Source organism: Procambarus clarkii, chromosome 16, assembly GCF_040958095.1.
Source record: "Procambarus clarkii isolate CNS0578487 chromosome 16, FALCON_Pclarkii_2.0, whole genome shotgun sequence".
Taxonomy (NCBI): Eukaryota; Metazoa; Arthropoda; class Malacostraca; order Decapoda; family Cambaridae; genus Procambarus; species Procambarus clarkii.
This window is the reverse complement of record NC_091165.1, coordinates 27409974-27434226: the sequence shown is the minus strand read 5'-3', so window position 1 is coordinate 27434226 and position 24253 is coordinate 27409974. Positions and strand designations below refer to the sequence as shown.

The following is a 24253-nucleotide window of genomic DNA, read 5'->3' as shown; positions in this document are numbered from 1 at the left end:
AGAGTGGGAAAATACGGTAAGGGATGAAAATAGGAGAGGAGGGAGGTGAGAGAGTCGAGGAGAGGATGTGGTAATAAACAGGGTGTTATACTATGTCCGGTACGCGCCGGATTGTCTGGGGACACTGGTACACCGGCCATATCGTCAGGGCAAGAATAGGGAATAAGTAGAGTGAGATAGAATGGACGACGAAATTATAGGTGTACCTCTATATACACTTTCAACTCTAGGTATGATAAGTAATAGGTCAATCTATCTCCAGCGCATAATTTCCGTTGTCGGGGACAAGAAAACTGTGCTTAGACATGTCGAGGTTCGAACCCCTGGATCAACTGTACTTATCTTTCCCAGGACGTAACCCACATCACTTGCATAACTCCCGAGTTCACTGTTAGGTGAACCGGGCCATCAGGTGAAAGGACACACCTGTCTCTATCCTTCCCTGTGCCAGAGTTGTAAGCAGAGGACAGACTGCGGTGCTGGAGAACAAGTGATGCACGCTGCAAGGTCTGGCGCCCTCGCCATCCTCACACATTAAACAGTATGACGGAAGCTGCATGATGCTCTACTCCGGCAGCCTTTACACCTCACAAAACAAATTCTCGCAAATAAACGACAAATTCAACTATTAATTGTAGTTTGCTATACAGCATAGTGAATTATTATCAGTTATGCGAGACTATTTTCGCAAGCACAGACAAATGATGGCATAATTAAAGAAAGGAACGTGATATCCACTACACTGTTGACTGACATACAAGGCCTTCCACACTGCTTCGCATAATATTAACCTTAAATTTCCAAACTGTTGGGTGGATGTCACTTAATACATTAAGGGATCCCGCGTTCGATTCACAGGAAGGACATAAGTGGTTGGGCACCTTTCCTTTCACCTAATGCCTCTGTTCATCTAACGGTAACTAGGTACCCGGGAGTTAACCAACTCTTGTTGGGTTGCGTCCTGGGACTAGCCAATAGTTCAACCTTGGGGTAACCTCGATACAAGCCTTAATTAAGTGTACATATATACATACAGGCTTCCTATCCTCGACAAAACTAATTATACCAGCCCCTCTGACTGCTGAACGTACTTGAAGGTATAGAATAAGACAGCTGTTACCTAAATGATTAGCAGACGATAGGCCCGTGTTAGACTAATACGTAACCGACCTGCAAGCGTCTTGCACATAAACAAGAACACGAGAGGTGGGCATGACAAGCAGACTAGTAGACTACCCTTGACAACCCTCCCGTCCATGACGCGGGCAAGGCTGTTGCTGCTCTTACCTAAACAGGATGCCCACGATGCTGCCAGAATACTTAGATAAGAGGGTAGACTTTAATAACAGAGAACATTGCGTCTGTATTCGCCTTTATCACAGCAGGAGCTAGAAGGGTTTAAAAGGTGTAACGAAGGCGGTCATCACGATCAAAGATCACAATCACTCCCCAAAAAAATCTACCACTTACGGGCTATTCATGCCCGTGCCACCTATTGGATGGCTTAATCTTTATCAATCAATCAACGAGGTCAGATCAGCCGAGTCGTGATGGGGTCATATGAGGTGGGGTGTTTCTTTTTTGCTGATGAGTTTAACATCCTTGAAGTTTACGAGGTGTTGCTCATGGTTCCGCTGTCAACAACAACAGCGTTGTTGTTGTTATCAACATATTCAACATGGCAGACCTACTTGTGTTGGTAAATCCTCGGATATAAGTTCTGGATTGTTTCCCCCATGTACATGTTGTCACAATATGGCAGGGTTATAGTGCTCCATCACAGTACCACCACCACTTCATCTGCTTGACTGATCTGGGGGAGGAGGCTAGGCTGTGAGACAGGCACTGTATTAAACAAGGGAAAGGTGGGGGGGGGGGGGGGTTGACACATACACATTTAACAGTGCACGAATGTATATAATTAATTTATTAGACAGGATGTATTGTGAATCAGTATAAATTAGTGCAGACGCGTGGACTAGTTGAATACAGTTAATGAGCCTTTTACTGGGATACTTTACGAGAATCTGTAATTAGGCCAATAACAAATGCCAGTCCCAGACACCACACTTAGTGAAATCTTTGAAAACGTTAAATATCAAGTCTCTACCCATACTGAACTGCATTGCCAATCCTGACCTTCAGCGCTTGCTATAAAACTGTAATGGAACTCTCGGTCACCACAAGAAACAAACATGTCCTTGATATTCCTAGAGTGTGGCTCGTACAGAGCAGAAATGCTATGCAAATTAAGGGTTCCAAATTGTGGAATGACCTCCCAAATGTAGTTAAAAGTGGTACGTTTCCCTGCCAGTTTAAAAAGAGACCAAGAAATATTTACTTAATATCATATACTCAATATCACGAAACTAATTGCTCTCGCATTTTCCCTCGTAATAAGTTATTTTTGTGTTAATCTTATCTTAAGACTCTTTTGCACTAATCTGTCCCAATCTTGCATGCGATATCTGTGTATGGGGATCAACCACTGCAAATTACCTCAAGCTTATCATCACTCAGCAAAAATCTGCTATCAGAACTATAACAAACTGTCTTCAGACAACACACAGCCTCCTTGTTTAAGCCATTTAACATGCTAAACATACACTCACTCCACACATTCTCATGTGCTATCTACAAGCACAAAACTTTGTTCCTAAATGTTAATCTTGAACTTAAACTTTTCCTTGATAAGTGTAATAGAACTTATGAGCACCACACCAGAAATATATATCTTTTTGATATCCTCAGAGTCAGACTAAATCTGTGCAAACACTCCACGCAAATAAAAGGACCCACCAGTCTTTGGAACTCACTCCCTGATGAATTAAACAATTGTCAAACCCATCCCCTGTTCAAAAGTAAAATAAAAAAGTACCTAATTTCATCCTCATAGTTTCCTACCTTGTGCTTCAAACTAACACTATCTTGCACCACCCACTTCCCCAATATTTGTACTTAAGACATGCACTATATCCTTACAAGTGTAATCATCTCTGTCAACTTATGTTGTAGTTATCTGTTGATATAAACCCTTGCTACAATGTATCCTTTCATCTTACCTGATATGTTAGATTAAGGACCTGCCGGAAACGCTCTGCGTGTTAGTGGCTTTGCTTGAATGTAAAAATACCAATCTTATGTAATCTCACCAACCCATTGTACCGTCTTGTGAATTATTACTATAAACTACTGTACTGTTGGTAGAGCTACTAACTTTATCAAGTAATAGTTATGGCTGTCATCTTGAAGTATCACCGGTTTATTGCATTTATTTGCTATTTTTTTTAACTAAGTTTTGTTATCTTGCTTCTCTTTTAGTATGAAGTGTTTATGCCTTCACACCTTTAAACAATTGCTTTCAAAATTATTTTAAGTTTTGTCGGAAACGCTAACAGTGGCTTCCTTAGTTTGTGTAATCTCCGAGTCCGGTCTCCATAGTTGTACATTACTCCTATGTTCTTTGTACACACATTGTTTTGAATAGTAATATGAACGCAATACTACACGATGTGTGCCCAGCTTCTTGATGGTGTATATAAAGTGAGTTTACTTTAGTCAGGACTAAAGTAGCCAGTATATTAAAGTATACTTGCTACAGGTTGATCAGTAAGCACGTGTGTTGCCTTACCAACCCTCCTGAAGCTAATCATTCTAAAGCCCAACACCAAACATTTACCTGGAACTGCCGTAATGTTGACTGGGACAGACATGCCCTTGGTACCGTGTGTGGGTGTACCAGGGAGCAGCAGCCAGTGTGGTAGGAGCTGTGGTGGAGAGCGGACAACCAGCCACCTGGAGCCGTCACCGCGCCTGCAGCTTACATTACCTGCCACGCCGCCACCATGAGCACCACCCTGCAACAAGTGGGACCCTCCGCCAACGATGCAACCACAGCAGAAATGCACAAGAAATTATCAGGCGAGTTAATTTTATTATAGGCATAAATTATTCAAGACCGCGTCACGCAAATTATGTTTGGCATTTATTTCATTTAAAGACTATTTAGCTAAAGCCTAATTACTTTTAAGCAGCAGCAGAGCGCTTCCTCTCCTATTAAACTATTTACACTGACAGTTCCCTACACCATTAGTTGCCGGAAGTGCAGTTATTGAGACAAAGAGAGGTGGTTCCTATTCTGGGTGAGGATCAAGCTCTTATAATTAACTGGGCCACTCTTCTTCAGTTGCACAACCTTTTTTTGTTCAGAGTAGCTGAATCTAAAACAATTCTTCAGACATTATGGGCCATTCATGCCCTTGCCATCACTTGGGGTGACTTTAAATTTTCATCAATCAATCTTCAGACAGAATTGTTTGTAATACGCTTCCCATTCAAACGAGTATACCGTGTGTGTGTCTCCAAAGCTGACACTTACAATTAACAATGTAAGTGACTATTATCATTGATCGCACACGACTCCTCGATACATAACTGCGACGTACTGCTTGTTTGAAGCAAAGCAATTCAATTTGTCTTTACTATGCACCCCATACCCATCCCGTGGGCTGCGGTGGAAAGGGTCTGAGGTACATAATCGGTTTAGGAACTATCCCTTTAGCTATACAAGTGACAATTTTTTGAAGCTAGTTACACAATTGTTAATGTTATATACACATGTACGTGCAACAACGATCACAAACTTACGTACATTATATTATCGTATATTTTAGTTAGGTTTTGGTTTAGTACACACACAATCATTTACATATACATATCGATAATCTTTTTATATCAAGTGATTCAACAAGAGGCTCAAAAGTCGCTATACAAGGCACTTGACATCTGAGTCACGCAGTTACTAGTCTGCGTGACTCGCCATATATGTAAGTGCCTTGTATAGTGTGGCACAAATGTAATTATACAAGTTCTTATATATTCTTGCACAGCCCCTAGCACGCATAGCGTTTCAGGCAGGTCCCTAATCTTAATTTTCCCTGGAATACGACCCGCCAAATCATTTAACCGGGTACCCATTCACTGCTGGGTGAACAGAGGCTATAGTTAAGGATTGGAGTCTAGTCAATCCTCCCCGGCCAGGATACGAACCCAGGTCAAAGCGCTCGCGAAGGGCGGGGCGAGTGTTACTTCTGCGCCACGGGGACTCTGATTATTTTAAATCAGAAATGTTTAATTAGTGATGGAGCAAAGAGATGTCTCTATGGCTCCTATCCCTTATTGACAACCGAATAGTTGATATCGCCGTTGGCCAAAGCATTCCCTCTTGTTATAAATAATAATGTTGGTGAACAGGAAGGCAGAGTGTATTTGAACGTTAGACTTGTATAACACTCTTTCCCGACAAGGTCGACCCCGCCCAGGATGCAACCCCACAAGCAGCTGACTTAAGTCCTGAGTATGTACTTACTGCTAGATGGACAGGAGCACTAGGTGAAAGTGAATGCCCTCAACTATTTCTGTCCCGCCAGGATTCGACCCCGGAATGCTAGATTGTGCGTCGAAAACGAACCCGACTGTACTACCGGGACCCTCTGTTATTATTATTAAGTATTAAAAAGGGAAGTTGCCATCTTAATCCATTGCCTTTGAAACTTTAGGGCAAGCCTTTGAAACCTACCTGAGGGCAGTAATATGCCGATAATGGCAAAATTTAGACCTACGACAGTGAAACTCAAACTAGTTAATCCATATTATTATATGCTACAGTATAGAACAGAAAAGATTGTTTTTCGCCCATAGGGTTATAAACCCATGGAACTGCCTACCTGCTGAAGCCAGGGGGCTACAGGGAGAAAGTAGAGATGGAGAGACCCAGGATGAGTAGCAATTGTAGGAAGTGACAGGTCAATGCACTTTCAAATCTTGGATTTATTTACGCAAGGAGGCTCCACTGTCTATATACTGTGTATTTTTAAATGGTCTAAATTTTCCTTTTGTAATATTCTACAATAATAAATGTCCTCCCCTACAGATGAACAGCTGGAGACACTAATTGATGCCAGCCTAGAAGGGAGGAAGAACTCCTACAGTCCCTATAGCAAATTCAAAGTGGGTGCTGCCCTCCTCACCGATGATGGAAAGATCATCACAGGTTGCAATGTAGAGAACATATCTTATGGCCTCACCAACTGCGCAGAGAGAACAGCCCTGTTCAGAGCCATAGTGGAGGGTCACCGCAAGTTTGAAGCCATAGCCATCACAGCAGAGATGGGTGACAAATTTGTGGGGCCATGTGGCGCATGTAGGCAGGTACTGGCAGAGTTTGGACTAGACTGGGAAGTGTACCTTGCCAAGCCTGACAAACAGTACATGAAGACCACAGTGGGCAAACTTTTGCCAGACAGTTTCACCCCTGATTGGGTCAGTTTTAGTAGCTCTTCATGAGCTAAGACCTGCTCAAAGCCAAATGTACTGATGCCTCTTAACTAAAACATGTTTATACTGTACTAACATTGTGTGAAGTATTACCAATCTCCAGACACTTGTCATACACCTTGCACATATAAAAGTATATGTATCCAGAATTGCAGATTAGTAGTTAGTGGTGAGAATTTCTCTATGCATTCAACTCTTTAAACATTATTGTAACACTTGTCTGAAGCATTGGATATAATAAAATCAGTTTTGAATAAAGTCTATGTATTCCATCCTGTATTGGCCTCGACATGCATGACAGAATTTAGAGTTGGCTAAAGCTTGTGCTGCCAAGGCGGGTGCAGATTACCACCTTGCATTACTTTTAAGCAGTTTGAAAACAAGAGACAGAGGCTTTAGTTTTCTGTATAGAGAACTAAAGCCAAATATAGTAGACTTTGGATAAAGTTAAAAATTCATTGGCTATTCCATCTATTATTTAATGTATACTACTATTGCAGGTAGTGCTGCATATTTGTCATCCAATAAAGAAAGCAAACTTCTGTGTTACTGCTGCTAGGCTTAGGCACAGCAGAAAGTACCTCTGGTGATTTGCATCACCTGCTAAAGTAAAAGTTCTTAAGAGTTCTTACAAAAATGTAAAAACTCTTGTCTATAAAAAAAACGTCAGCCAAAGTATTCACTAAATATCACTATATACAGTAACTGAATGTTAAACAAAAAAGTTTAAATTATGTGATAGGGTTGTTATTAAAGAAATGTCCATGTGTTTTATTCGGAATCCCATTTACCTGAAGGCCACCATCTCTAATGGCCTCGATGGGAACAGGAAACCAGTGGCTTGTCAAGGGGTCCCCCTCCCCACCCACATTGTTCCTGAGGATTTTTCAATTTTTTTAATTGGGAATCCTAAAATTCTAGTCGGGTATTGCATCCCAAGTGTGCACTGTTTATAAGTTGGCACTGTCGGTGTCTTGTTTGCTTATCTTTTGACCCTGTACTGCAATGCTAACAACAGTAATGTAATTTTTTTGCACCATTTTCAGCATGGGTGAGGGGTTGCATAATAAATGTACCAAACTAATTAAATTGTCATGGTACAGTATATTAACTGGAGCCAAGAACTGGTGAGGCAGGGAGGTTATCCAGCTCGGTTGTTTATGTATGTATGCTTATTACCTGAATAAATGATTTGATTTGATGTTATCCATGATCAGTTTGGTGTAGCTCGCTAGATATTTGCAACCAATTTGCTATGGTGCAACATGGCTAATTTTTAATTTTAATTTAATGTGCAGGTGCTCCATTTAATGGCATGTCATGGTTTTGTAATAACAAAGATAAACCTGCTGTATATTGGTTTCCACCAACCATATGTATTATAAAAATTTGCCATAATTACACTTGTATAGATAGCCTCTTTGGTAGTTGCTTTGTAGACAATCTGCTACTGTACATACTTATTAGGAAAATAAGGTAATCTTGTGGGGGTAGTTCATAAAGTCTGTGAATTCATGGTACCGAGACCTTGAGGGAATTGGGAAAAGGGAGGATATAAATGTTAATTATATTTGTAAAACAGCTAATCGAATAAAGAGTAATCATAAAAAATGCATGCAATGTAAATAACAATGAATATTCGATAATCATTACCATTGCCCATTGCACTCGAGACAAATACATCAATTATATATTTGTGTTAAGTGCCTGTAAGCAAGTAAAGCTATTTATAAATTACTTGTAATGTCCTGGATTCCTGTCTCTCATCCTCCTCTTTGGGTTCCTTGCTTAAACCCTTGACATGGTGTGCAGTTGCCAATTCTCAGTCTTTGATTTAATATTTTTTTTTAGGCTTTACAATTTTATAACTTTTTAGGTTTTATAGTTTGTAAATACTGTACAGTATTTCAAATCATAGAGTAAGCTGAATATTTTTTCATTTTTTTTTAATTGGTTAAAATCTCTTAGTTGTATTCACCCTTATAACTTTAAATCCGGGAAGCCTCATGGTGAGTGGCCTAATATTTTTTTAATTGATTTATCACTCGGCTCCTAACTCGAATTCCAAGTTGTTGCTCAGCGCACTGATTTAAGGGTAATACTCAATTGTGTATGGCAACCAAAGTTTTTGTTTGTAGCAAATCTTATTAGGTTGTCTGAAGTTATTACAAATTTAAACCCTTGAGGTTATCTTGAGTTAATTTCGGGGCTTTTTAGTGTCCCTATGGCCTGGTCCTCACCCCCAGGAAGCAGCCCATGACAGCTAACTTAACTTCCAGGGGCATCAGAGTGAAAGAAACTCTGCCCATCGTTTCTCGCCGGCGCCCAGGATCGAACCAGGTACCACAGGATCACGTGTCCAGCATGCTGTTCGCTCTGCCGGCCGGCCCCTTAAACCCTGCTTAATTTTCATGTAGGAAAATCAAATTAATTATCATAAAATAATTTTATATTTTAAACACTAATCTTATATTCCAGGTACATCATATTATCATATTCTTGAATAATATATTTAAGTTTCTTTATCACAGCTTTGATATCGTCATTTTTAACGTCACAGTGTAACATTAGGCGAACGGTTGTCTCGGTGATTGGCAACATCATGACAACAATTTGTTCTCCTAATTCTTCAGATTCTGCATCTGTCACCTGGAAGGTTAGATAAAACTGCTCAAAATTTTATTACAACGGAATAATTTTATTGCCTTACCACTATCTTTTAATGACTACTTAAAATGAGTAAATCTGTAACTAATATTAATTTTTAAGCAGATTAAACAAGTGATCTGATTTTTGTCAAGCTGTAACGTGAAAATTATTAAGAACAATGAGACCAATTTCTAGTGACATAATACTACATTTCAATACAGTAATATAGAAATTACCACATTATTGTAGTTGGTCAAATGCTAGAAAAGTAAAAAACAATAGGAACCATGCAATGAAAGTGTTAAGCAAAATTAAAGTACATATTACAAATATGAAGAAAGCAAAAGTAAGAAGGGCTATGGCATGGAAAGTAAAACAGGAATTTCAAATATAAAATTAAATTTTAAATTTGATGATTGTTTTCATAGTACGACTGACAGGAATAAATATACCTGTATACTCACTGATGCTAGTCTTTGGCACAACTTCTTTGCATTAACTCTAATGTTATCACAGTGAAGCAACACCACATTGGTCTGAACACCCTTGAGATCGACTGTAACAGCACTGCTGTGTACTTCTGACACACCTAGCATAAAAAAATTACATTTATGGACTTATTATGGACAAAAGTGTACTGCTATGACAATTTATTAGATGGATGAACAGCTCATTCCTTGATAAAGGATCTTGGCAAGAAGAGGTTTTCAAACTTCTAAACCTATGTAGGTGTGATTAAGCAGACACTGTACCATTCTTGCCAACTTTAGTTTCAATGAAGGAAAGGATTTACAAAAGACAAATCTAACAACTGACTGATAAGAGTTAACAAAAACACATGAGAAACTGCTACTCTGTACTTATTTAACTAATTTATGTTTCAAATAATTAAAACATTATTACCTGTATTTTAATCAATATTAGCACATTTCAAGCAGCTATATCTTTATGATTATAATAAGGAAATTAGGTAAGTCATTATGTATAGATGCATCAGCAGCAATGTGTTTTAAAAACACACTATATTCAAATTGTAGGCATGTCCAGCTAGTGCCTGCTTGAAGGTACAAAAGGAACATACGGTAAAATGATTACATTTAATTTAAAAAAAAAAAACCTGGAGTACGGTGCAGTAAATTTCTGTTTGGACAGAGCAACTGGTTTTGGACCCCTACCCATCCAATTAATATTTCATAGCAACCAATTTTCACTATACAGTATCTCTCCATAATAATTGTTTATTACTGTAAACAATGGAGCATGTATTTATGTATAATTTGAAACTAAAGAAGTGGAAAGTAATGTTAAATAGAATCCTTCCATTGCATCTGATTTTTACCAAGGGTTTGTTCAAATGGAAGTTCACCGTAACAAAGTGACAACGTCTTACTCTGAGCAATGGCACGAGCATTGGAATGGTCCTGTGACAGCTTGGGAGCAATGTGGTCAAGAGCATATAATCCTGCAGCAGCAAACATGCCTGCCTGGTGCAGGCCTCCACCTAACACTTTTCTTACTCTTAAGGCCCTGAAAAACAATTAATAATAATTATTAAACTGACTGTTACATTCATTAATTATACAGTATCGAGTAAAAAAAGTACAATGCCTGCAGTTAAATAAATTACTCAGAATCCTTGATACAGTACAAAGAGCACTGCTGACAGTGATCAGCAGTCGGATCACAACCAAACAAGTTTCCTTCACTTGATGTTTCTGTTCATCTAGTACAAATGAGCTACCTATACTAAACAAAAGAAATTCTAGTTTATCACAACCATTAAGGATTAAGGTTTTATCAGTACTATACAGTACTATATATGGAATATACAGGTGAACTATCAAGGGAAAGCGCCAAGCCATTACGACTATATAGCACTTGGAAGGGGCCAGGATAAGGATTTGGGATGAGACGGAGGGGGGGGGGGGGGTTGGATGGTGCCCAACCACTTGGACGGTCGGGGATTGAACGCCGACCTGCACGAAGCCAGACCGTCGCTCTACCATCTGGCCCAAGTGGTTGGACATGGAATGTACAGACTAAACAATAAAATGTAAAGTACATAATTTGGAAACAAACCTTGTTATAAATTCTTTAGTGCCCACAACAAGTGAGCCCATTGGTGCACCAAGACCTTTATTTAGGCAGAGAGAGACAGAATCACACAACTGCACAAGACGTGCAGGACTTGTCCCATGAACCACAGATGCATTGATGAGTCGTGCTCCATCCATATGCAGTGGCAGATTTAGTTCATTGCACAGTGCTCCCAGCTGAAAGCAAAAGTAATATTTCACCTGTACAGTACTTCTAAATGATTGTCATGTGACTGATCTTAGTCACTACAGTGTTTGATGTTTTATTTAGGGAAATCTTAAACATTAACCCCAAAAAACATATTTCTGAATTTATACAGCTCTATGTATGGCATAAGAACAAATAAAAAAGACTCAATTACTGTACTGTACTTAAAATGTCAGGGTGGAAACTTACATCGTCCATCCACTGTAGAGGTAGAGCTTTGCCCCCCATCATGTTATGGGTATTTTCAATGCACACCAAAGTAGTTACTGGCCAATGAGGGTCATCACCTCGAACTAGAGACCTTAACTCTTGAAGAGAAAATGTTCCATCTGGTAGATTCTTCACAGTGCGGTGGTGGACACTGCCAACCTAACGGTGAAGAAATCTGTCAAGCAATACAATCATAAAACATGATTATTAACAGCACGTGTACAATTAAACCACTGATAGCATAAGATATCCTTGCCAGGGATGTTGAGCAGCTGGCACTATGACCAAAGAAGCCCTTATATTGGCAATATAAATATTTTATGTCAAAGCTGTCACTCCCCTGCACACATTCATATACTGTAGTACCTCACATGTTATTTTCACATTCAACTCATTCAGTGCAGTATTTTAGAGAGTTCTATTAATCAATGCATCTTCAATAGTTTCACCAATACTGCTATAACTGTTATAACTTCCTCACCAATACTGATTGACCTGAGTGTACCTGATGAGGTGAAACTTATTCTTTTTATAGGCATAACCAGAATAATGAATGTATAAAATACTGTAATGGAATTGATATTTCACTGTACTGCTGAAAGTAAATATATAAATTGCTTAACAAGATACAACATTTTTGAAGGGTGGCAAAGCCTGAAATTTGTACAGTAAAGTCTGACCTGAGCAATTCCTCCCTGGGCCCACAAGTGAAGGTGACTCTGGTCTCCAACTATAATCTCTGAGCCACGACCCCAGCAGTGCGTCAAAACTGAAGTGATGATGATGATCATTATTATTTGACTGCAATGGCAATTTTTTCTTCATCTTCCTGATATTGTCTGATCAGACACCTTGTAATGAGCAATGGTTGGCTTCATCTTACAACAGCAAAACTGAATTACTAGTACTATACTATATATGTAGATAAAATTAAAAAATTTTGGTAACCATGATTTTTTTGTCTATTGATGAAACAATTTTTTTTAATTCATTTATTGTTCTGGATTTAAATACTGTATCATACCTTTTAACTTATCTACTGCCTTAGAGGCTTCATAATTTAATCTCTCTCTATTGTTCACTGAAAGAATCAATTCTAATTTCCCTACACAACTTTTTTATTTTATTTTACATTTGCAGTAAATGTTTTATTTCTGTAAACATTGTTTCAACTTCTAAAATGAGCTTTGCTAGCTGCCTGTAAATTAAATAAATTCGGTGAATCTTTGGCAACGCAAAATATAAATGATATGACACAATTAGACATGCTGCTGAAATTTTCCATGCTGTAACCCAGCTGGAATTTCATTTGTATATTCTTATTACTTCTAATTTAGGTTCCATTTCTAAAATGACAGCAGTCAGCCTTCTTCTGGCTTTAGAAAGATATGTGTGATCAATTGCTAGGGAGAAAGTAGTCTCAAAATTTTGAAATTTGTTTTTAGTATTAATACATATATATTACAGGATTCAAAATAAATCACTTGTATTTTATTAAATCAGTTATTTGAAACTTCATGAACTTATACCTTTAGCTAGAAATATAAAGTTTGATCTGTCTATAGTATGGTGTTTAGGAAGACTAAAAGTTTTGAAAAGCCCTTAATACAGTGACAGTTATGCAAAGCTTAAGAAAACCATATTAGCAGTATTTTAAGAGCATATGATTAGGCATCAAGAGAGAGAGAGAAAACTTACCAAGATTTATGAATGAACAAATATATACTGTATTGAGAGAAAGCTGCATACACTGAAAGGACTTTGGTTCAAAGCATTCTGGATGTGAGAGACTCCATTATATGACTCAAAACAATATTGGCCTATATGCTTAAGATAACTTTCCTCAATATTGAAGATGGATTACTGTATAACAATACATTTACAATTAGTTTTACTTAGCGAGTAAGGTAGAACAATAGTTAATGTAAAACCAATTACACTATTATATTGTATACTTACCACATATCAGATTAGCCATTGTGCCTGAGGGAACAAAGAGAGCCGCTTCCTTCTCCAACATTCTGGCAACTTTCTCCTCCAATGCTTTATTATGAAAAGAAAGGCAGCAAATTAATGCCAAGAAAACCGAGACAAAAATCAAGCGTTTAATGTGATGAAACAACCAAGTCTTGGAATTGCATCAGGCTTCTTGACCCCACACATTAACCTGCTGAGAGCCAGTACCAGAATCTGGCTTTATATACGAAGCATGGGAAGCTTTAAGATCAGAGATCACCCGAAACTGAGAAAACCAACCAGAAAAGTAATGTGAAACAAAATAAGCCACTATAACCAAAAGAATAAGAAAAAATAGTGAAACTTTACAAAATATTATCACCTCAGAATAAGCATATGGTGTCAATCAGAATTTCATGGTAAACACCCAAGAAAACCCAAGTTGAATTAGAATTCTTTAGGGTTAAGCCGATAGGAAATTGTAAATATTTTGGAAGTTACACTGTTACAGTATGTAAAAAATGCCTTTCTCTGCAATTAATTCAGCTCCTTAAGATAAGTTCCATTATGTCCTTGGACTAGAACATGAACAGTAAGGTAGGATGGCCTAAATTCCTTATTATAGTACTCGGCCCCATTGTTATCTTCTATATTCTCTAAATAGGAATTATCTTCCAAATAATTCCTACAAATGCAGTACAGTAAACAGGATCGAACCTTTGACTGTAGGGTCTTCCGAGAACACATCATCTCCCACTGGAGCATCAAACATGGCTTCTTTCATTTCTCTGCTTGGCTGTGTCACAGTGTCACTTCGTAAATCAACAATACGCTGAAGAAAATTAAAACTAAGTGACTACAAATGCAGCCTTGATTTTCATTATTGCTACAGTATGTATTTAAGAAAAATACCGGACAGTATTCAAATTTAATCTAGTTTTACAGTTTAATGAAGGCAGTTTTGTCTATCTTACCAGGACATGAGGCATGCCGGTTTCATCTAGGACACTGGACAAGTCTGCAGGAACCGTCATGTTCATGTGACCCTCGGCTAATCTCTTCTTATGTTTCTTTCCATTAGCATGCTTTAACAATTCAGATTTGCCAGCCAGAAGTTCCTTATTACATGCAGTGCAGTATGCCCGATCTGGACCACTTCCCTCTGAGAGCCACCCATGAAAATCTCGCATTTGCATCCACTCCTTTCGAAATCTGAGGAATTTTCAGAGGAATTAAATTTTGTACAGAGGGGATAAAATAAGTCAGCCTAACAAAGCAATATTTTTGTCTACAAAATTAATAGTTTGAAATTATCTATGGCATTGGTAGATTACTTGCTTAGTTTATTGCTACATAAACTAAGCAAGTAATTAGCTTATTGTGCACCATACCTAACTTAATTACAGGTAATTAAATTAATACCTAATTAATCGATGGCCAATATCTTTATTGGCCATGGCAAGGACAGAAAGCCAGTGGCTTATGGTATGCCCATATACTTTAGCTTTTCAATGTGTATTTTTAGCTGTAGCCTGTTGTGGTCTTTAATGCTTCAGCAGGCAGGTGATACCAATGAGTTTATTATCCTATGGGGTGAAAAAAATATCTCCTATTGTTTGTCCTACACTGCAGTTGATGAACTTAAAACTGTTGCCTCTTGGTCTCAAGTCACATTGTGCCTTTTAAAAAAGTGGTATGGGTTAATGTCTTCTAAATACTGTCGCTCAGTACAGTATTTTTTAACTCACTGAAATTAGTCCTGTCATGTCTTGTATGTCTTGTCTGCAGAGTTGTTATCCTGTGGCACTGAGCCTGTCTTGGTGTGAGAGTTAACTGAGCTCTGTATAGATATTTTACTGGAGCTGCAACTAGCTGTGCAGTTTTCAATAACTGGTGGAGGTCCGCCTTTTTTTTTAATCTGTTGCAAGACTGTTTCTTTAATATGGTAGCTGTGATGTATATTACTGTATTATGTTCCACATTTAAGGGCTCGCTTTTAATTATTGAAGTGCTCTTGCCAGTTAAACCATTTACAAAATTCAGGTAGATCAAAGTACTGGTAATCACTGATGTAAAGTACTGTAATTGTTCAGGGTGTCATGAAAGATCTTTACTGATGTTTTCTGCTAGTTTTTTAACTACTGTATTGTATGTACTGTATTAGAAACCACAAATCAAACTAAAAACAACAATTGATCAAAGAAAATAAATTTTTCCTTTTGCTCACTTTTGACTGTAAATTCGTATTCGTTTCTTCTTCTTCTCTATAGAATGTTTAAGCTCCATAACCTCCAAACTTCCAGCATTTGGATCTTGCTCCTCCACTGACACAGTCATTTCTGTCGGCACATCTGCTGCTTCCTCCAGACCCGTCATGCTGAGACCTTGTGTCTCTATGTCAGACCTATAGTAACACATACAGTATTACAACATTTTATAGGTACAGGTTTAGCACATAAAATATAAGCATTTATGTCAACTATATACTCATTGTAGTAACTAATCACTACTTTATGTAACTTGACAGAGGCTTATATTAAAGTCTGAACTCTTAGACATATGCTTACTCATCAATATTTGTAGCTCTGAGTATCAACATATGTTAATCATAGTGTATGCCATTATCTTTCTACTACTAATATCTCCATAATTACCCCCTTTACAATAAATGTTTTCTCACAGGCTGCATTTGAAACTGGTCTAGATAATGTAAATAACACTTTTCTCAAAGGAATAACCAATGTTTTGGCCTTTGGTTTTTCCTAAATATTCGACCTTATTAACCCAAGATATCCTATTCTAACCTAAACCCTTCCAGATTCAGATGTTTCAGATGTTTATTCAGGTAAGGTATATACATACAAGTGATGTTACATTAATGGATTGATATATAGATAGAGCTAGTACATACAATGCCTAAAGCCACTATTACGCAATGCGTTTCGGGCAAACAGACATTCCAGACATTACTACTCTGGCTAAACAAAACTAACTTCTCCAGAAAGCCTAGAAAATCATGGCTATCTTTGAAGGTGAGCAAATTCTACAGATACATATCATTATGTTATATTACAAATTATCTAACCTATTCTAATCCAGCTAAACTTGTGTACAAGTTGATTGTAGACTGAGCTCAAGTGCCGTAATAAACCACCTGCTGCTGGAGTTATCACAAGATGACACGCTCACTCAAGGTCATATTCGCGAAGCTCGCACCTTTTCCCACGGGCTTTCATTTACGAAACTTACGCGGCAAAGTGTGTGACCTCAATGGAGTGCTCAATGTACTCTGCCTTCATGCTGGCGACGACCTTCTCCTTGGCGCTGGTGGCCTCCATCCTGGCCGGACTTCCCCACACACCACCACAGAATTTCCCTCACTCCCACCCTCCGGGGCCCTCGCCTCCCCGACCACACAAACATGTAACAAAAACATGCATCACATTGTTTAGTTGAATCTGTCGTAATATTCGTATGCTGTTAATAATACTTGGTGTTTGAAAACTTTTAAGAAACACCAAAATGTGTTATAACACGTTAGCTAGAGAAAATCCTCAATATTTGCTGTACAATATATTTGATTTGAATCCAGATACTGGATGGAAGGTGTTCTTCTAGTCACTCGGATTACAAGTAAAAAATATATGTCGCTTCTTAAATTACAGTAATTCAAAATTACTTATATTTCTGAGAAAGTTATAAATATCAAGTAGCTATTTTCTATCACTTCTTTTATTTAAACGCATTACCAGATTATAAGACGAGCCAGCTATAAAAAGAGGACACATGAATCTGGATTAGCCTGCGACACCCAGCTTAAGGAGACGACCAATGGTGGGGGAGCCAACCTTTCCCGGACTCAGAAATTCCCTAATATTTGTTTACATCTCACAAAGCACGTGTATTTTCCATTTATTTACTAACAATACCTCTAGAAACCTATCAATTAATCGCAATAAAATTTATAATAAAGTCTGACCACACAGTAATATATGTTAATAGCCGTACCAATAAACAAATTTAAATGACGTTATTATCAACAACGTATTTCAGTATTTAATGTTTATCTTGAATCTAGATCAAATCGACATAATAAATGTGAATTGTACCACAAAATGATCGAGTGTCATCTTTAATCGCAAATTCTCAAACAAAATTAGTATGCTTATTATTAAACGAAGCTCCACTGCGACTTAATGAATAAATGTAACATTTAAATTTAAAACAAAAATATAAGTAATGAAATTGGATACCATTAGTAATTTTAATAATTACATAAATGTTTTTTGTAGTCGCTTATGTATGTATATATAGGAGTAATTACTTGATATTGAATAATACAGTAATTTAAATACAGTTGAAAGATGACTGTCCCATCCAGCCAGCTGATGAGTGTCAACACAGAGGCGAGGTAGCACAAGGGCGTCCCCGTCACCAGCACTGTGATCTGTATGTTCTGACCTGCAGGAGCAACCCTTGCTTGCCTGCGCGTGTAGTGAGCGGATAATCAGAAGAGTGGTGCGTGGATCAAGCAAAATATGGAGCTGAAAACGAGCCACAGGGAAGCTGTCAGCCAAGGGGACTTCCCCCCGGGGATGGCGCCCAAGATGTTGAACTTGCTTAAGATAATTGATTCCTTGGAGAAGGATCTTACTCCCCTCATCTCTCACCCGTACCACGAGGTGCTCAACAAGGTGAGCTTATCGTGGTTTTATCAAAATGTTCAAAGGTCACCTCCATTTTTCTAGACTTTCTTTCAGCTAGATTTTGAACTGCAAGTCTTTGCATTTATGGCTTCGGTGGGTAGGCAGTTCCATAGGTTTATAATCCATTGAGTGAAAAACCATCTGTTTTCTGTCCTACATTGTGGCTTGTTGAGCTTGAAGCCATTGCTCCTTGTATGTGTTACATGTGACCTTTTAAAAAAGTGGTCTGGATCAATATCCTCCTAATTGTTCAATATTTTAAAAGTTTCAATGAGATCAGCCATGTCATGTCTGGTTTGCAGTCTTGTTAGCCCTGTGGCCCTCGACCATTCCTGGTATGAGGATTGACTTGACTCTGAAAGGAATTTTATTGCCTGGCATTTAACTTTCTCCACAGCAGATATGTCCTGAAGAGAAGGCCTCCATGCTTGGATAGAGTAGTGCAAATGTGGGAACACCAGATATTTTTTACAGTTGAATAAATACCTCCCCTTGAAGTCAAAGGTTCATTTGATTACTTCTAGGGTTTAGTTGACTTTTTTAACTGCAGCTCTCGTATGTTGTGCAGCTCTGTGCCTGGTAGACTCTGACTCAAAGGTCCTTGTGTTCAGCAGACTGCTGTATGGTAATATTGTTGAAATAGTTGTGATATGCATTGTTATGCCCCACATGCAATTTTTTTTTTTAAACTAAACATGTGCCAATGTATACACAGTATTGTGTACTTTAAATGTACATTTATTGGCTAAGCACACATAAAGGAATTCCTGGTGCATGCACTGCTTTGATTTAAGCAAATGAGGAAAAACGGCTTGATACCTTTAGGTTCCCTCATTTGTTAAGTGATATTTGACACATTATGTATTGTAATGACACAGGAGCAATTGTTAGTGATACAATTTGGTATCGGATGATTAACGCATCATCAGAACATCTAAATAACAAATTTGCTAATGATACAATGATGCATCATTGTAGCCTAATGTGAGTGCCAATTTTGTTGTACTTGTAATAATGGTGTACTGGATGTAAACAGCAAATAGGATGTTGTGGGGGACAGGGCTAAGTGGCAGAAGTTTATAAAGATTGAATATGTTTGTGCTCTGTTACATCTCGTGAGGAGGACTGCTGTACCCAGTGCTGTACTGGAGTGTCATGGTGCTAGTTTCTTCATAAGGATAATATGGGGTGTAGAGTAAGGTAAATTAATTATTTTTATCTAAAGGCTGATGTTTCACTACCCCCATGAAAGTGGGAAACAGGTTAATGCTAATAAGCAACTGTAAATTTGTAGGGTTCTTTCAAATTATTGGGATGGAAAGTTCCCTTTTTTAAATATTTCTTTTTAAATTGCAGTTGCTGTCCCTTGAACGAGCCAAGATTGGTATGATGGAGATCTATACTATTAATTCACTATTTTGGGGTAAGTAATATACCACTGCATAAAGGGCTGCTGGTTTACAATGAGGGAAAATTCATTGATTATTTTAGAATGACTCTGGTACTTTAAAAATTAAATCATTGGCACCAAATAAGTATAATATAACAATATACAAATAATTGATTCCTATGGTCTGGGACAATGTCAACAGTTGATCATTTCCCAGAATTCAATGTACTAAATTCTAAGTTATGGCATTGATTGATTTCTTATTGGAATATTAAATAAATATTTATTTTCAATGCCATAAGAATAGCCTGAAGCCTAGTACCCTGTCAAGGGTAAGTTGGAAGGCTGTCGAGCCCTCCATCAATATTTAGCCATGTGGTGTGTTGCCAGAAGCATGTAATAAATTACTGTATATAATACACGTAATCATTTACAGTATGTATACAATACATGTAGTGAAGTTACATGCATTTAACATGCATAGTTGCATGTTTTATAATTTAAAAATGATTAAATATGTTGGAATTGCTTATTAGTAAGGCGGGATATTATCACTGAAAGGTCTGATTGAACAAATTTGAATTTGTTTAACCTATTAAAAAATTGAGTTGCAGCTTTGGTCATGCTTGTACAACATATTTTCATTATATAGTATGGTATAACAAGCTTTATTTTTTACTTAATGAAGTAAGTCTTAATTAAAAATGATTGCTTGTTAAATGGTTTAGTATTTCACTAACTCTTCTACCTGTAGTTGTTATGCAGACAAGGAATCACAATAACGTGGCTGAAATATGTTGACGAAACCACACACCAGAAAGTGAAGGGACGACGACGTTTCGGTCCGTCCTGGACCATTCTCAAGTCGATTGTGGGCAGACCATTCACAAACTTTCGGTCCAGGAAGGACCGAAATGTCATCGTCCCTTCACTTTCAAGTGTGTGGTTTGGTCAACTGTAGTTGTTAGTTAACTCGTGTGTTTGATACACTTCTCATAGTTTTGATGAGAACCAGTGGTGAAGATATTGATGCATCACTTCGAGATGACTACAAGGTGGAGATGGGAAGACTGAAGGAAACCCAAGCCCGCATTGCAGAGATAGAGGCTAGAGCCCACAGACCAACACTGGACAGGCCAGCTGCTGCTAGGTTCATCAGGCATGGACTTCGTGGCAATGCTGAAAATGATCAAGGTAAAGGAGAAAATGTTTTTTTTTAGTGTAGAGTATTATACAGTACTACTGTATGCTAAGTACCTCTCCAAATAGGACCTTAGTAAAAAAAAAACTGGATTATTCTTATTTTGCATATGTCTGTAACTTCTTGCCTTCTGTCTTCTCTTGCCATTTTGTATGTGCTGATGTGACCTGGTTCATCTTGAGTTCGGCCATTACCTTGATGGTGTCTTTTTACATTCTGGCCTAGGCCTTGGTGCTGCATTATATGTACTTGCATAAACAGTGCATTCGGTCTTCCTACTGAGATTCCATTCCATTCCAGACTCCCTACCCTATTGCTTAGAATTAAGGGTAGCTTACATTTATGTACACACATGGTAGTGTGTTACTAATGGAGCCAGGCATCAGAGATCTGGGTGTTTTAGTTAATTATAATTTTATCAAGATACGATTTGTCTTGACAGAAAGTGGGATAGCAGCATTCATTGCTAATATGAGGAAGAAAGTGGAGGCACAACATGAACAAGAATCTAACAACAGCAGCAGCAGTGAGTGTGATGATGATGATAGTGATGGAGACAATCAAGTGCTACCTCAAGACGACCCTCAAAACAGATCGTGGTATGGAAAAGGATGGTAGTTGCAAAGCACATTTTCTGCAATTTGGTTGATGAGGGGCTGGCAAATCTCATTGCAATAATATACAAATTCTATCTTGTGTTATGACCAAAAATTTGTTTGTATCAGGTTATATATAATATTTTTAATTGTGAAGAGGTAACATGTCTGGTAGAAAGGGCAAGCAAAATTTAATATCCTGAAGTTTGATTTATCAGTTTATAGCTAAAGACTTGATGGCACACTACCAAGGACATTGACTTATTAATGAAGAATTGCCATTAATAGAATTCTTCTATTCTTTTAAAAAGAATTAATTCTTCATTGTAATGGCTAAATAATGCAAAATTATTCATGAATGGAATGTTGTTAATGATGCAGGTTCTTAAATTAAAAGACTGTATTTGTTTACACTGGTATTAATGTACAATACAAGAGCACACACACATTGTGTTACAAAAATAAAGAAGGAATGATTTTTTCTGTAAGTACTTTTTCAGTTTTGAATGCCAACTGAATATAGCAACCAGACATTAATTGAGCACCATCTACCCAGCAGATAGAATTTTTATATGGTAGCTCGGCCATGCCCTAAAGAACATGGAATGCTTTAATAATGCACCATACATTTTAAATATACTGGGAAGATTTTGTGACTGGCTGCCCTCCTCGACAAATTAAGGACTTGTATAATGGTGTGTGGCTATTAGAAAGATATGTGATGCACATGAGAGTTGGATAATTAATGTACAAAGTGGTATTTTTTATTATTCGTGCATATAATTCTTAATAAAATTTTTATTAGAACATTTGATTCTTTGACATTAGATATACAGGTATTCTGTAAAATATCTCTAAGTTACATCCAACTACTAGATGGGGTACCCAGCAGTGCCCAGGTCAACCTGGTACCCAGGTCCCTCCATACACCCTCTTGTCTCCACACATGCCACCCTCCCCGGCTCCAAACACGCCTCCCTCCCCCCGGCTCCACACATGCCATCTTCCTCCGGCTCCTCACATGCCATCTCCCCCCCGGCTCCACACATACCATCTTCCTCCCGGCTCCACACATGCCATCTTCCCCCCGGCTCCACACACGCCATCTTTCCCTGGCTCCACACACGCCATCTTTCCCCGGCTCCTCACATGCCACCGTCCCCTGGCTCCTCACATGCCACCGTCCCCCGGCTCCATACACGCCACCCTCCTGCCCCCGGCTCCACACACACGCCACCCTCCTGCCCCCGGCTCCACACACACGCCACCCTCCCCCGGTTCCACACACGCCACTTTCCCCCCCCCCCCCCCCCGACTCCACATTAATTGGTTGTTGTTGCTGACTTCCTGTCCTTGTCGAGGCCACTAGTGATATTGGCCCTCGGGTAAGTTGGGTTGTGGTGAACTTTACTGAATTTAAGGAATCTGCAGAGTAGTTGACCTGAAATGTGTAAGTTCCATTCTGGCACTTAGAAAAAAAGGAAAAAACTTTCTCTACCATTTCCACAATGCATAATTAACAATCTTTACTTTAGCCTAACTGTATTTCTCTGCACTAACATTATTTTCACTTTGAGCACCCAGGCAGACATCAGGTTTAGCCTTAAAAATAAAAACCAAAATTTGTCTTTCTCACTTGCATACCTCGTGTTGGCTGCTACGTAGTACAACCTTCTGACATGTCTTGTACAGTATTTTGGAACTGACATGTGGCAGGATTTTCAGTGTTTAATATTATCAAGGGGTGTGAATGGAAAACAACCTTCAGTGTCTGCATACACAACATAACCACAGTGAACCAGCTTTATCTGCGGTGCCTTCAGGCAGGTTGGGGTGGGGGGGGATGAGAAACGTTACCCCACCCTCTAGGTGGTGAAAGGTTATGCTGAAAAAGCAACTGTTTACCCTTAATAGAGAAGTTTTCCTACGAAAGTGGGGAAACCCTTCTCGCCACTGAAGGATAACCGTTGGCAACAAGTGTAGATCTTCACAGCCAGAGGGATAATTTCTTGTATCATGGTGTTGGACAAGTCTAAATTCAAGCCTTAAAAGATTAAGAATCATTTTAGCAGAACAAGAAAGGCACTACATAGTAATTATTATTGTTTTGACACACTTTTTATTCCTGGGTAGTGATATTTTGGGATTGCTTATGCCTCTAAAGTATCGAAAAGGGTTTGACTTCAATTTAACTTCAAACTAAGGCAGCTTAGGAAAGATGTTTTTTTATGGTACTTGATGGCTGCCTGCCAAACACACACTGAAACTACGACATTGGTACAACGTTCGAACAAGTTTTAACGCCACCTAACCAGTTATAACAACCAATATAGCAAGTTGTAACAACGTTCTAATATGTCATTAACACGTTAAGCCAAGATGTAACAACTTTATTACAAGTTGTAACAAGCGGAAAATAGAGACAGTTTCGGTTTGTGTTTCCAGGGTGCTGACCCCTTATCTAAGTAAGAGCTGTTTAAAGGGTCTTATAGTACAGTTGGCTTGGTTCTCAACTTGCAATCGAGGATCCCAGGTTTGATTTCCAGGCAGGGCAAAAAAATAGTTGGATAAGTTTCCTTTCACCTAATGCATGTGATCACCAAGCAGTAAATAGGTACCCCATACTTAAGCAACTGTTGTGGGGTTTCAGGCAAGGGAAGGATCAGTAGTTCGAACTTAGGGAGAGGAAGGGAACCCTAAGACGAGCGTAAAAAGTGTAATACAGTACTGTATACTGTACACATTTCCAATCTTCTACAAAAACAAATTAAATCGGCAGCCTTTGAGTCCTTAAAAACATTTTCCAAAAGTTGTCTTAGACAAAGGTCAAAACAAAGTTTGAAGGGAATGTCTTTTTTTTCTTCTGTACTTTGGAGGCATAAGCAATCAGAAAATATAAATTAAT

At 38.4% G+C, this 24253-nt stretch overlaps 3 protein-coding genes and 1 long non-coding RNA gene across 7 annotated transcripts; 2 read left to right on the top strand and 2 right to left on the bottom strand.

Moving 5' to 3' along the window:
* Nucleotides 1-1490: 1490 nt before the first annotated feature.
* On the bottom strand, nucleotides 1491-3819 carry LOC123760003 (uncharacterized). The gene is made up of 2 exons (XR_006773094.2): nucleotides 3680-3819; nucleotides 1491-1813 (listed from the first exon to the last, which is right to left on the bottom strand). It is a non-coding gene; the product is annotated as an uncharacterized lncRNA (long non-coding RNA).
* On the top strand, nucleotides 3707-6594 carry LOC123760002 (cytidine deaminase). The gene is made up of 2 exons (XM_045745334.2): nucleotides 3707-3921; nucleotides 5933-6594. Exons 1-2 carry the CDS (start codon nucleotides 3846-3848, stop codon nucleotides 6343-6345), a joined length of 489 nt encoding a protein of 162 aa, XP_045601290.1. The 5' UTR covers nucleotides 3707-3845; the 3' UTR covers nucleotides 6346-6594.
* Nucleotides 6595-8767: 2173 nt separating this feature from the next.
* LOC123759998 (uncharacterized) lies at nucleotides 8768-16995 on the bottom strand. Of its 4 annotated transcripts, none has more exons than XM_045745316.2 (11): nucleotides 16705-16995; nucleotides 15683-15859; nucleotides 14430-14667; nucleotides 14173-14287; nucleotides 13459-13542; nucleotides 12180-12268; nucleotides 11479-11658; nucleotides 11065-11258; nucleotides 10376-10512; nucleotides 9438-9574; nucleotides 8768-8985 (listed from the first exon to the last, which is right to left on the bottom strand). In XM_045745316.2, the coding sequence occupies exons 1-11, from the start codon at nucleotides 16791-16793 to the stop codon at nucleotides 8791-8793; spliced, it is 1635 nt and encodes a 544-aa protein (XP_045601272.1). In that variant the 5' UTR covers nucleotides 16794-16995; the 3' UTR covers nucleotides 8768-8790. The 4 variants fall into 4 exon arrangements, with proteins under 4 accessions (XP_045601272.1, XP_045601273.1, XP_045601276.1 ...); XM_045745317.2 differs by having other exon boundaries at nucleotides 9450-9574; nucleotides 16705-16989; XM_045745320.2 differs by having other exon boundaries at nucleotides 16610-16736.
* Nucleotides 16996-17832: 837 nt separating this feature from the next.
* Nucleotides 17833-22155, top strand: LOC123759997 (nuclear nucleic acid-binding protein C1D). The gene is made up of 4 exons (XM_045745315.2): nucleotides 17833-18149; nucleotides 19518-19584; nucleotides 20551-20745; nucleotides 21195-22155. The coding sequence occupies exons 1-4, from the start codon at nucleotides 17994-17996 to the stop codon at nucleotides 21368-21370; spliced, it is 594 nt and encodes a 197-aa protein (XP_045601271.1). The 5' UTR covers nucleotides 17833-17993; the 3' UTR covers nucleotides 21371-22155.
* The last annotated feature ends 2098 nt before the right edge of the window (nucleotides 22156-24253 follow it).